Source organism: Penicillium digitatum, chromosome 1, assembly GCF_016767815.1.
Source record: "Penicillium digitatum chromosome 1, complete sequence".
Lineage (NCBI taxonomy): Eukaryota > Fungi > Ascomycota > Eurotiomycetes > Eurotiales > Aspergillaceae > Penicillium > Penicillium digitatum.
In genome coordinates, this window is record NC_089384.1 from 1,100,603 (window position 1) to 1,113,538 (window position 12,936).

Below are 12,936 nucleotides of genomic sequence, written 5' to 3' on the forward strand. Positions count from 1 at the left end.
GCGACGTACATTTTCAAGCCCTGAAACGTGTTTTTCGCTACCTCACCGGCACCAAGTTACTCACGATCTCTTTCTACCCCAGCATGCAAGATGCAGCTGTATGTGGATACTGTGATGCCGATTGGGCTGGCCCACACAGTGAGAAAGGACTTTCCACATCCGGCTTCTTGTTCAAAATGGCTGGTGGAGCTATTTCTTGGACGTCAAAAAAGCAACCCTGTGTCGCTCTCTCTACAACAGAGTCAGAGTACATTGCCGAATCCCTCGCAGTACAAGAGGCGATCTGGTTAACACAGCTGCTTACGGAACTTGGAATTGAAGGGTTTCTTAGGAAGCCAATCCCCATTTATGCGGATAATAACGGAGCTATTGCTCTCGCTTCAAACCCGGAATTTCATTCTGCGATGAAACTCATCGCGATCCGCTTTCACAGGCTACGCGAAGAGGTTGCCGCCGGCAACGTTAAATTCGTCAAGATCCCGACTGCTGATATGGCAGCGGATGGACTGAAAAAACCCCTTGGCAAAACGCTATTCAAGCGCTGGATCATCCAAATGGGCCTCACGGTCTATAAAATCGCGCTGAATGGATAACTTACGGTTTGCATACTACAAATGGGGGGTTAATGAAGGTTTAAAACTGGGTTTTTACATGGAGAATTGGGGTTGTTTAAACTATGCTTTCGACTAATAGTGCTAGTCATGGACTCAAGGGTACTCCAAGTTATCATCGAGTAGAATTGCCATTTGCTTGTCGCAGGCCGAAAGTGGCTGCCTTCCTGCAGTCCTTCCCTTTCTGCCGGTCGTACCGCACGTGAATGCTGACTGATTGATTGGTTGGCTCTCGGTGGCCCATCGGTGTGCCTTGTAGGTCACTACTGGTTGGTGACGGATAGGTCCGTAACATTAGTATTCCTGGTGACCCTAATGATTCGGAATACGATAGATACGCACCTGCTATGGCCAATGGTTCGTTATCTTTCATTGGTACTTTTACCAGTGGGACAACTGATCCTGGCGGTAGCCGAATCTTCGTTCTTAGTACCACTGTGTACAATAACGAGAGGTCCCGTGCCTTGGATAATAAGCCTGAGATATTGACTTCTTTCAATGTTGTCTGTGCGTTGCCGAAAACCGAACGCTGGCAGAATTTCCCCACACCAGCTCCTGGGAGGCAGCTCCAGGCCTCAGATGATTGGGTTGGATATAGTACCTACCAGAACCAGCAATGTCTCTGTATAGTAGTTTCATCTCTCTCTTTTCTGTCTGGGGCACTGTCCACAGCGAAGGCTGCTATACCTTCCGTTTCGACTATACCAGGCCGACGTCGTCGCCGTGCGCTCGGTGAAGGCATGTCCGAGGCTCCAACGCCAGATGAGCCCTCAACCCCTGGGACTACCATATCACGTAATGAATCCCCCACTACTAGCCCTTCCCCTCGCCAGGATACACCTTCACCACAAATCCGAGCGGCTTCTATACCTTCTTCTCCAGGTGAATCTTCCGTTAATAATGATTATGATACTACGTCAATAGACGGGTCTCCACCTCCGGAGTCCCCGAAACGGCGGCGCTCTCCGTCTCCAGTCCCAGAACCGGAGAGGAAGAAGAAGAAGTCCCGGAAGTCAAGGAAATCCACGGCCACTGCTGATAATGATGGTCATGCTGACCGTTAGATTGCAGTTGAAACCGAGACCGACGACACGTCTAAGAGGCGTAAGCGCCGTTAGCGAGGTTGGGATATGTATAGGGTATTCATTGCGTGGATGTAGACTTACGTTGGTCCTTATCATGGTATGTAGCTGTAGGTCTTTGCTCATCGTTAAGGCGTCGGGATCCCTATTCCCAATGACTTAACGCCGAGTAGCATGTAATGTAGCCAACTGCAGAACAATATGCTTACATTACCCTCTATACTTTTAAAAAAAATACCGACATTTGACCTATGCCTACCTTTTGTTCATTGACATGTATCTGTGCTATATACAAATTGACTGGGTTATGTCAGGCCGAAACCTGACCCACCCTCAGCGAGTCAGTTTCCCCTCCAGAGATCCTTGCCAGATGCCTTCCAGATGGACCACTTTACTGATTTCCGACAGAAGGGAAGATCCAAAGGACTTGAAGCAAACTGATGGGTGAAAGAGATTAACTGAACTCCTAGGATGGATTCTTCTCTTCCCCAACTAATAAAACATGAAGGGTAAGAACATATAGTCCTGGCCCGACGGCAATACTGACCGCCTCCGGGAGGCGGTCATTAAACTCCGTCCTAATTGCTATTTCATACATACTGATGAGAAGGACTATTCCCCCTAAAAAAATCTTTCCTTCCGACAGGTTACACAATTATCTTCTTAAGAAGACGGAGGATATACCTGACTTTGCAAGTACAAGGGCTATAGTCCCTATAGAATTAGGTCTCCTAGCTCCAAAAGAGAAGACTATAATGGATAGGCCATGAGAAAGGAGATAACTTGCTAAAAATAGCAGAAATGTGGTTGTTTTTTTCTCCAATATATGTTGTTATGAAAGAGATTGTAGAACACTGAAATGGTATGAAAAAATACTCTGAACTTCCTCTAAAGAATGACAAAGTGCCTTTCTAAACAATCTGTGCGGACAAGACTGACTAAACATCACATGTAGTTTTTCTGTCTCAGGGTGGCACCACACATCTGGACATGTTAGCTTAATTTTCTATGTACAAGGGTTTAGCAAGGGAGGGAGGCCGCGCTATGCGCGGCCCAAAACCTTGTTAATTATCCATGACGGGGAAATCTATAAAGCCGTGACTACACCCCATCTACTGAACTATTTATTATTGCTCTACATCGCTATCTCCAGCCGCGGAAAGCAAATCTCTTATCGAACAAGCGACTGCCTTTCGTTCCTTTCCGAAATAGAACTGACCGCTTTACATCTGCTCCTGGCCTCAGCACCAGCCGGCCAAAAAGGCACAACATTTGTCAGCGACCAAAACCCCACTATACTCGAACTCTGACAATTTCCCCGGGCCGTGGTTGCGACACGGACATAATACAAAACATCGGTTCTAGATTGCATGCCATAGGCCTAGAACTATTGTCCCTTCTCCCACCTCAGATTTCAGCCTGTCTTGAGCTTCCGACAACCAATCATAGCAGCAACGGATCCCGGATAATATCTTTGCCGAAATACGGATCAACTGATAAGCCAGCTAGCGCCGGTCGCACCTGGATAGGTATTCCTAATCCCTCTCTTCCTTTCGACGACCCAATGGCCAATAACAGCCCCACCGATTATAAGAAACTCTTTTTGCAGGAAAAAGAGAGACGGAAGCAGGCTGAAGAGGGACGGAAGCAGGCTGAAGAGGGACGGAAGCAGGCTGAAGAGCGTAATCGACAAACGACATTTGCAGAACTCCTACACCTCTGCCATAGCTTACTTTCCCGACCATTGAGATTCGAAACACCATCTCGCTCGACTACAGGGACCATACCTCTTCCCATCGGAAAATACTGTCCGACACGACTAGCACTATGGACCGATTGTTCATCTCGACAGCAAAAGATATATAGCTCTGTGTGTAACTACCTCCAGCCAACCGAGGAAGCCCCAGCACGATTGTTTACCCCCTTGATTGCGCTTGAGGATTGTGCTAGACGATTCGGTCTCCGCCCAATTAGTAGTGAGCAAGGTCTCGAGAACTACGAGCGAATCGCCGTGGAAGATCACGTCCGTGATATCATTGCAGAGCTATGCAAAATCGACGCTGCCCGAGACGAGTTCGGACTTGGAGACGGAATTTGGTTCGACAATCACACCAAATTTATCAATCCAAAAGGCGGTAGCGAAGCAAATGCAAACCAACCATCAAGCATACGCAACCCCCGACCTGATCAGTTTTGTATCAACCGAGTCAACGGCAACACTAACACTCTCCTCACTACGGTCGAATACAAGCCGCCCCACAAGCTTTCTGTCGAAGCCCTTCGCGTGGGGCTCAGGGAAATGGATCTATGGAAATGCATGGTTAGAGCTAATAAAACCCCTACGGATCCCACAGAAAAATTGAAATACGATGCAGAGCGGCTCGTCTGCTCCGCTATTGTCCAGGAATACCATGTGATGATCCAGGAGGGACTCGAGTACTCTTATGTAACGAATGGGGTCGCTCGTATCCTTCTCCGCGTTCCATACGACGATCCTAGCACAGTGTACTACTTTTTCTGTGATCCTAACAGCGAACAGAGTCTCCAAGAGCCGAAGACCTCCATCGCTAGGGTTCTGTGTCTGTGTTTGATGGCGTTCCATTCCCCTGTTCGTGGCCAGGAATGGAGAAATACTGTACAGTCGCGGCTCCATTTGTGGACAACGAGCTTCGACCACGCTCTTTCTCAGACTCCCAAGGAAGTCTTGCAGCAAATCTCTCCGCAATCCGACAGTACCGACCCAGAGTATGTGAGTCCAGAATCGAGTTCGGACTACCAACCATCGTCGCCTCTACAGGAATCTCCGACAGCGGGTCGCCGTGTGCGCACGAGGTCTCAAGCCAGCTGTGCGCCCTCGGATGTGCGCCACCGGACGCAGTCGCCAGACTCGTCAGGCTCCGACTCGAATCAAGCGACGGGACGCAAACGAGGCTTCAGCCAGATCAGATCTTCCCCTTCTGCGCAACGAGCAGCTCGTCAAATCGAGGCCGCGAAAGACAAAGGCGGCCATTCCAAACGCCATGATGCGCAATTTTGCACCCAACGATGCTTACTCGGGTTGCAGACTGGAGGTATCCTAGACGACAGTTGCCCAAACATGAAGCTCCATCGTCGGGGCCAAGATGTCATGAAACATTCCATCACCGCGGAGGATTTAGTGGGGTTGCTCAAAGCACAACTGGATGAAAACATTGATCGATGTACGCCCCTTGGAAATTGCGGGGCATACGGCGCGCCATTTAAACTCATTTGTGATAAATATGGCTATGTTGTCGTTGGGAAAGGGACCACGTCGGGTCTTTGGAAAGAAGTCTCCCGCGAGGCGCAGGTATATCAAGTCCTGCGGAAGGCTCAAGCATCCGCTGTGCCTGTTTTCCTCGGTACAATCGACTTGAAAAAAATTTATTTTCTTCATGGGGCTGGAGAGATTCGTCACATGCTCGTTATGGGCTGGGGGGGCGAAAGCACAGCAACGATGGAGCTGACGCCGGGGCTTCTCAAAAATATTAACAAATCGAATAAGGAAATCGAAGCTTTAGGAATCTTCCACGAAGATCTTCGGCCCGACAATATCCTTTGGAATGAAGAGCTCAGGCGGGCATTGATTATCGACTTTCATCGCTCTACATTGAAATGTCGGCCAGCTCCAAAGCGATCACGAGCAAAGACACGATTTTGGCGAACAGAGTCAGGCGATGTAAAGCGTTGACGTGTTCTCTGAGAGTATCGGTTACATACAGTCTGTTTTTTTTTTATGAGAGATTGCATATTGCATGATAATGAAGCGTTTCTACCACTAGCACTGCGCACTTTCAAAGCCTTCGCCAGAACAGACTCGTCTTTCACAATGCCATCTCCCTGATCCACGTCAGCATCGGTCGCCAGATTTCCGAAGAGATGAAGTCCTTTGGCTATCACCCAAAAGCTCTCGGTCGGCAAGTCTAGGATAGTGGCGTGTAAATTAGTGGCGTGTAGGTCATTATTAGTCTCTATAAGCCTTGGTGAATAAGTATAGCTTCTTGGAAGTAACGACTATCAGATCATGATTGTTGGTGGTCAGTTCTATTTCGGAAAGGAACGAAAGGCAGTCGCTTGTTCGATAGGAGATTTGCTTTCCGCGGCTGGAGATAGCGATGTAGAGCAATAAAAAATAGTCCAGTAGATGGGGTGTAGTCACGGCTTCATAGATTTCCCCGTCATGGATAATTAATTGCCGAACTCGAACATAGGCATTGTCTTGCATATTCTAAATGGTCATTTACCGGCCCTTCGCTCCTAGGGCCCACCTACAGGTTCCCGGGAGCTTAGGGGCTCCCGGGACTCGGTGGTTCCTAGGAGGGACAATGCCGTCTGTGAATGACGACGAATAAGAGCATATAACAGACTTATTGAACTCTAAGCCATTTTCTTTAGAAAACGCGAGATAGGTGGCTTCATGCCGTTGGAACCTACAGCACAGAGCTAATCTAGTAAGCACCGTAGCTGGCAATCCGGGCTTAGGGCTGAAGTCCCCTTTGTTCTTACACCATAGCAACAAGCCAGTCATGCAGATTCCGACTACAGTGCATGCACTACTGACCACGGGGTTACTACTCGCTAGCTTTGTCCTTCTCGTGTTATCTCGTCGAGCAGTTCAGAAAACCTCATTACACCTGAGACTCGACCTTGCCGTGTCTACGCCGAAGATTATTCTACTGGCAGTGCACATAGGACTGAGCTGGACCAAAAAAATTCAAACAGGGAGAGAAGTGGTGTTAGGGCTAACCAGTTAATTTCCCTCTTTACTCGTCGTACGTGCCCTCACGTTGTTTCTCGATTTTATGTTAACCACCAAACATCAGTATCTCCGAATAACCATTTTCTTGCGAAGCCTCCTTAGTGCGCCATATCAGTTGATGATCTGTTTTCCGCTGTTTGCGCTTTTCTCGTGTTTGACGAAGATTACGGCCACGGTAGTTGGTACTTACTTTGATCGCCCACTGCGAGTCGTCGTACTCTTCCTTCTCTTTGTGGATTACCTGGGCTTGGGTTCTCTCTTGTGGTGGCTGGATGGATATACAATGGCCCATACAAGGACTCGAGCGCAACTGCGTTGCGCTTTTGGATTGCACAGTTGGAGTGTCAGCTGTTCTTCTTCTAATTGCAGCCTTGGGGGCTGTTCTGTCCTGTTGGCTGCTATCGCTGGAGGTAAATCCTCACCTTTGCGCCATCAATTTCCGAGTCACCACCGGCATTTTCACCGCTAATCCCTGACTCCTATATTTCCAATTGCTTTAAGAACACATCAAATTCCATGTGTTGACTCTGTGCTATTGTGTGAAATTTTTCGCGACTAGATTTGACTAGTCTTCGGACAAGCTAACGACCGTTCGTTGAACACGGTCATAAAACTGCAGGCGGCTGGTGACCCATCGTTTTCAGCTTTGACCGAAAACCAAGACCATCCGACAAAGGCAAGGATCCCTTCAACGAAGTCAAATTATTGAGGGCTAGGGCTTTGAAATTTAATTTTCTTGAGAAAACTATCTAATGCTGGCATACTATCCTTTAGAAGGATAACTGAAATCGTAGATTACGTTTACTAAAGAAAAAGATGACAACTGATGTGGTGAGGCTGTAACATAATAATATGGTAAAACATATATGGTACATTACTTTACTTTCATTAATTACTTACTACGCTATCTTGTTCAACTGTGGCGGTGCGGGTATATAATTGTAATGTAACTATTTTTTACATGTAACAGGATGGTTGTATTAAGTTTTCGTCAGAACAGCCCGCGAGTTGCTTGTGTTTGCCTTGTTACCTTCATAGAGATGACGAATTGATTATCATTAAAAGTTTTATCAGCCAGCCCACTTAAAAAGGAGGCTCATCATGCTCCAAATTGGCTGCGCTAAAGTGACGGGTGTCTGCACCTCGAGATTAGCGTACAATACGTTTATACCTTGGATGGCGAGACTATGAATTGGTAGGCATGAGAGCCACCTGAGTTGTAGATCTTATACTCTCGCCCAGCTAGGGATCTCCCGAGACTCTGATAAGGAGCCTAGTTTCCAAAGATCGGCACATAATCGGATTCCGTAGCTGAAAAGCAAAGTTTGTATAAACAAATAATGACCAAGCACAAATAAGACACTATTGATTGAAAAACATGATTCAGTTGCCCTTCCGATTAGCCCGTGATCTGGTGCATCCCTGAGAAGGCTTCAATTCCACCCAAGCCTGTCGCAGGAACGCCATATCTATCTCCGCGAAATGAGGCCCAATCTGTCTTAGAGTCAGATTCTGGGTCTTGAGCTCACGTAGCTTCCGTGTGTCCTTTGCATTAAGCCTCTGGCGGGGTTTGCAACTGCTCAAATTATCTGGATGCTGCTGAGGCGGTTGGGTTCTTGCCTTGGCTCTAGTGAGGGGTCCGCGAGGGCTGCTGACAGGGGTTTGATCAACACAAGATAGGTTTTCATCGCCGCCTTCTTCCTATGCTTGTAAATGACTCTCACACTGATGTTCCGCGCTAACAGTTTGGTCGTAGGCAGATATGGAGGTGAGACAATCTTGCAAGACTTTCCTCTCCTCGTTCGCTTCATTGATAGCATAGTGTCCAGGAGGCTGACTGGCAAAGCTTGGGGTGGGAGGTTGCGGCTATTCTATGCCGCTGATAGACATTCTTGTGATTTCGCCCTCTTCTGGTGGGATATTGTGTGAATTCAGCTGAAAAGCAGCTTGATCACAAGACTAGCGTGCATCCTCCTTGTTGAATTTAAAAGGCTCGATGATTCGAGGATCGATAGCCTCAAGACCTGGTGTGGTTGGCCCCGAGCTGAGTGGAGAACCTGCTTCCGAGAAGCATAGTTCCAGTGAGTTGCTTCTGCTGCTCATGCTGGATTTGTCACCCATACTATGGCGGGGGGATTGTTCCTGGTTTTCTCCGACAAGCGAAAGCAAGGCCGGGAAGGTGGCAGATGATTTTTCTGACACACAGTGCTCACGTTCATGACGTGGAGGTAGGTAGTGATGGAATTAGATTTTCTTAAGACGCTCCTCTTCCGGTTCTGTTAAACAGCTTTTTGACTGCCCCTTGCAAGCGCGCTTTCTCTTATTGGGTAGCTTTGGATTTTGCCACATGGTTTCTTTTAGCCCATGCGCGTCGTGCAAGTGATGCCGAAGGTCACGCTCACTATTAAAGGTTTGAGAGCATCTGCATAGCGGCTTTGTCTGACGATTCCGAATCCTAGCCAAATGCTGCCCTTAACTGTGTTCCCTCAGGTTATCACTTCACAGCCAGTATCGCAAACTGTCCTCCGCAAAAAGCTCCGGGTCCTATAAGCAAAAGGGGCAGTAGCCGGGGCGAATGATGGTATGGCGATATATAATTACTTCCCAGTGCTGGGTTTGCCATGACTAGAGATGGGCATCACAATGGTCCCGCCACTGACTTGACAAAAACCATTCCATGCATTCATAACTAAACCGCATGCTTGAATCTGATACTTGAAGGTCAAAAGCTTTCTCACGGCGGACACATTCTTGAATGTGGGCACTTCTATTATATTTCCTCAGACTAGCAGAGTTAGTATTGGCCGTGTCATTGAATCGGGGCACTTACCTTCCAATGTTGATTTGGCAACCTTTTGCAGGATAAACCCCTAGAATTGGGCTTTCATTTGGGAGGTAAACCACATCAAAATCACGGGTACATTGTGTTTGTAGATCTTAGACAAAAAGAAGATTTTCGTCAAAAGAGAGCTCTTTGGTGCAGGATATGGCTATCGCAATTCGCGCAACCTCTGGCATATTCAACATTTGAGCCCGCGTGCAAATGTCATTTTCCAAGTTCGTCGGCTCTTCCTTTCCCCGATTGATAATTTTCCGGTCTCTTCTCTCCCGTACCCACCGGTCTTGATATTGCCTGAGCTCAAAAAGGCGATGTCGAACCAGCGCTTCCTGTATATCAACTTTTCGCTCTTGAGGGATTTCTCGTCGTGGCTTTGTTCAAACAATTCAATTCGATCTCTTATTTTCAGCATATCTGGTTTTTCTAGAATACTTTCTTTGGTTTCTGCTGGCAATTCGCCTGGCAAACCACGCTCGTAAAATTGGACATAACCTTGAAAGTATTCAATATGGTCAGATCGATCTTCCTCGTCGAGAACAGCTGACACTGTATCTATGGAGGAGCAATGGGCTTGAAAATGCTCTGGAAAAGTGCCTAGTCCCTGGTGTGCCATTATCTGAGAGATAGGTGCAGAGCTATGTCTTCCTACAATATATTTTAGTATTTTGATCGCTTTCGGGTGTTTTTGTGGTGGTAGGGACTTGCTTTCAATTTTCTTCCCTAGATTTCGTCGTATACAATGGATCTTTGCCAATTCACTAAAGTACCCCGCAGCAGTAAAAATCTGACGCAAATAGGAACAGAATTTTTGCTTCGTCAGAGGAGTCTCCTAGGGTCCATCCGCCGTGGTATGTCTGAGGACCGGCTTTTCTAAGTACTCGGTCTTCCATCGCAAAGGTATCTCTCCATTTGAAAGATTAAATTGTGCTAGATCATCCACGGTGCTTACCTGAAAGAGAGCGCCGTGTGCCAGCGCGGGGGAGAGAAGAAGGTGGCCCGACGTAAATTGCGGTCTATTGCTGTCCCGGATATCAATCCCGAATCTAGAAGTACCTATTAGCAAAGTCTCTTACATCCAATAATCATGCCACTGGGCCTTTTCTAACTCACACAGTGTATTGTGGACATCGGTTATTCTTGAGCCACACCTGATTGACCCTCCATTCCACCGCCTAAGGAGCCGTAGATGATGGGAATAGAATCAAGTCAATATGCTGGAACCAAGGTTAATTTTAGATAGACATCGCTGGATTAAGGAGCCTTACTTTGTATCGAAGACCCCTTTTATGTTTGTCCTCGCTAGAGGGTATGAAAGATCCGACTCTTGCTCTAGTAAAGAGGTACATTTGAAGAGCGAACAAGATGACGGCCTTGAGCAACCTAGGAATAAATGTTTGGTGATCTGTCTGCCATAAAGACGAGACTGTTCTCAGAAAATCCTGCCTTGTGAAGTTGAGCTTCTCCTTCTTTTGGTCCACAAGATGCCATCTGCTGTCAAATTTTTTTTTAATCTACTATTTCGAGGTTAGAATTGTTTATGATGATCTTAGAGGGGAAATGGCGAGTAAACCAACCGCTTTTATTTCCTTTCGATCATCTGGGACGATTTTAGTTTTTGTGAATTGTTTAAATCCACTAAAGAATCGTTCTGCATGCGCACTCACGGTTCTCACCGTGGGTAGCTCATCCTCGTTCAGTCGTCCTTGAATAGAACTTGTGTACCAGCGGATGAATTCCTTGATCATCTTATGACTTGGAGCCGGACAACCAAGGGAAGTTTTTTAATATTTGATGCAAATACAATGATAGTATGTATGCAGGTAAAACAGTATTCAATTTTATGGACGGGGAGAGAGAGAAGGTGAGAGTGGAAGGAAGACTATCTAGTTGGTCTATCCTACATGTGATGCCTGAGGCATCCAACAATATTCAAACCCATTCTCTGGGTCTGCAGTGAAACTAAGGGAAGGTCAGCTTTATTCATGAACGGGAAGGGATTGCCACTTCAGATGCGGCTTAACTCACTTCAGTCAAAGATTTATAGTTTCATGATGTAAACTTTTGGTCTTAGGAAGCCTTTTGTATTTATCCCGAATTAAGTCCTCCTGTCGATGGGCTCCAGGGACATAGCCATTCCTTTCTCGCTGTAGACGGCGTTTCGTCTCAGCAATCTCATCGCGCTTAGCAAAAAAGTCTTTTCTGCCCATAATCAAGTGCGGTGCGGCCTAGAGGTAGGGGATATATTCAAAATAAAAGAACGCGATATTAGATCAGGGTACTAGGTAAAAGATTTTTGAATAGAAGGCGTGTGAATAATTACATACTAATGTTGGCACACGGTCTGCTTTTATATCCAAGACTTTGAGCTCGAGCCGCTCTCAATTAGAAGACAGAGAGAGACAACATCCTGAAACGGACGGAGTTCACCGCTCTTTCCTGCGCCACTTGGTCATGATGTATCTTCTTGGTTGGATGTAGTGCTCCAAAAACTGAGGGCAGCAGCAATGCCATCAACGACCTAACTACCACGGTATGAACTACCCTGTGGGGCTAATCCCTTCTGGGTATAGCCTGCGGCGTGCTGAGGGCATCAGTGTTGCTCACTGATTGGACACTGAGCATCACTGAGTAATCAGTGAACATCCAATGAGCACTCACTGAGCATCAGTCATTCTGCACGTGACTGAACTGAGTATGATCACTAATCTGAGCCCGAGCACCCTCATAAAAGCGGCGGCAGCTCAAATTGGAAAGCCCCAACCACCAGGGAAAATCCGGTACGTATAGTTACATACATAGATTGCACCATGGGTTTCGATAGAGGGTTGGGTGCACTTACCTTTCCATATTATCACACACTACCTCACACACTACCTACACCCATCCTTTTGTCCCATATAGTCCTCTTCCACACGAAACCTGACACATACGACCATAGGGTGTGGAAAACAGGGCTTCCCGTCCGCTCAGCCGTACTTAAGCCACACGCCGGTGAGTTAGTAGTTGGGTGGGTGACCACCAGCGAATCCTCACTGTTGTATGTGTTTTTTCCTTTCTTTTTTGTTCTTCGTTTATCTAGCTCACAACTGCTGCTGTGGATGAGTAATGTCGTCGAAGAAACAAAGAGAAGTCCGTCAACCTAAATCTGACTGGATGGAATTTATAGAAAGTGGATTCTGTTGAGTTTACAGAATTTCCTTTTGAAGTTTAACGTGTTGTTAAATTTAGATCTGTCTTGAGCTTGTGTACAACAGTCTACCCTATAAAGATTCACCACCTCCACAGTGGCGTACTAGCGTATAAATTAGCGTAGTATTTAATATGGTATTTTACAAATTGATACCACATTATTCTTTTAAAAAACAGTTCTCAACCTTTCAACTCTCCATTTCTCTCACACACAACATACAACAATTTCTCATATACAATGCCACTACTACATACAACACTTAGTACTTAGTAGCACCCCCCTGAGCATCAATAACCGCCTGGCACCGAGCAGGCATACTCTCAATCAGCCCATTCAAGAAATCCTCCGGTACAGCATCCCAAGCATCACGAACAACCCCTCGGAGTATAGTAGGCGTCATATGCTGATCTCCATACTTCTCCTCTATCCAATCCTTC

General features: G+C 46.7%; 2 protein-coding genes and 1 non-coding gene across 3 annotated transcripts; all 3 read left to right on the forward strand.

Moving 5' to 3' along the window:
- Positions 1–958: 958 nt before the first annotated feature.
- On the forward strand, positions 959–1,675 carry Pdw03_2697 (uncharacterized protein; the record flags this gene model as incomplete). The annotated part of the gene is made up of 1 exon (XM_066100265.1): positions 959–1,675. The coding sequence occupies one exon, from the start codon at positions 959–961 to the stop codon at positions 1,673–1,675; it is 717 nt and encodes a 238-aa protein (XP_065955665.1).
- Positions 1,676–3,257: 1,582 nt separating this feature from the next.
- Positions 3,258–4,773, forward strand: Pdw03_2698 (Protein kinase-like domain; the record flags this gene model as incomplete). Its single annotated transcript, XM_066100266.1, has 4 exons — positions 3,258–3,932; positions 3,989–4,013; positions 4,069–4,438; positions 4,491–4,773. 4 exons carry the CDS (start codon positions 3,258–3,260, stop codon positions 4,771–4,773), a joined length of 1,353 nt encoding a protein of 450 aa, XP_065955666.1.
- A 7,464-nt stretch (positions 4,774–12,237) lies between these two features.
- Pdw03_rRNA35 lies at positions 12,238–12,353 on the forward strand. The gene has a single exon (XR_010715631.1). It is a non-coding gene; the product is annotated as a 5S ribosomal RNA (ribosomal RNA).
- The last annotated feature ends 583 nt before the right edge of the window (positions 12,354–12,936 follow it).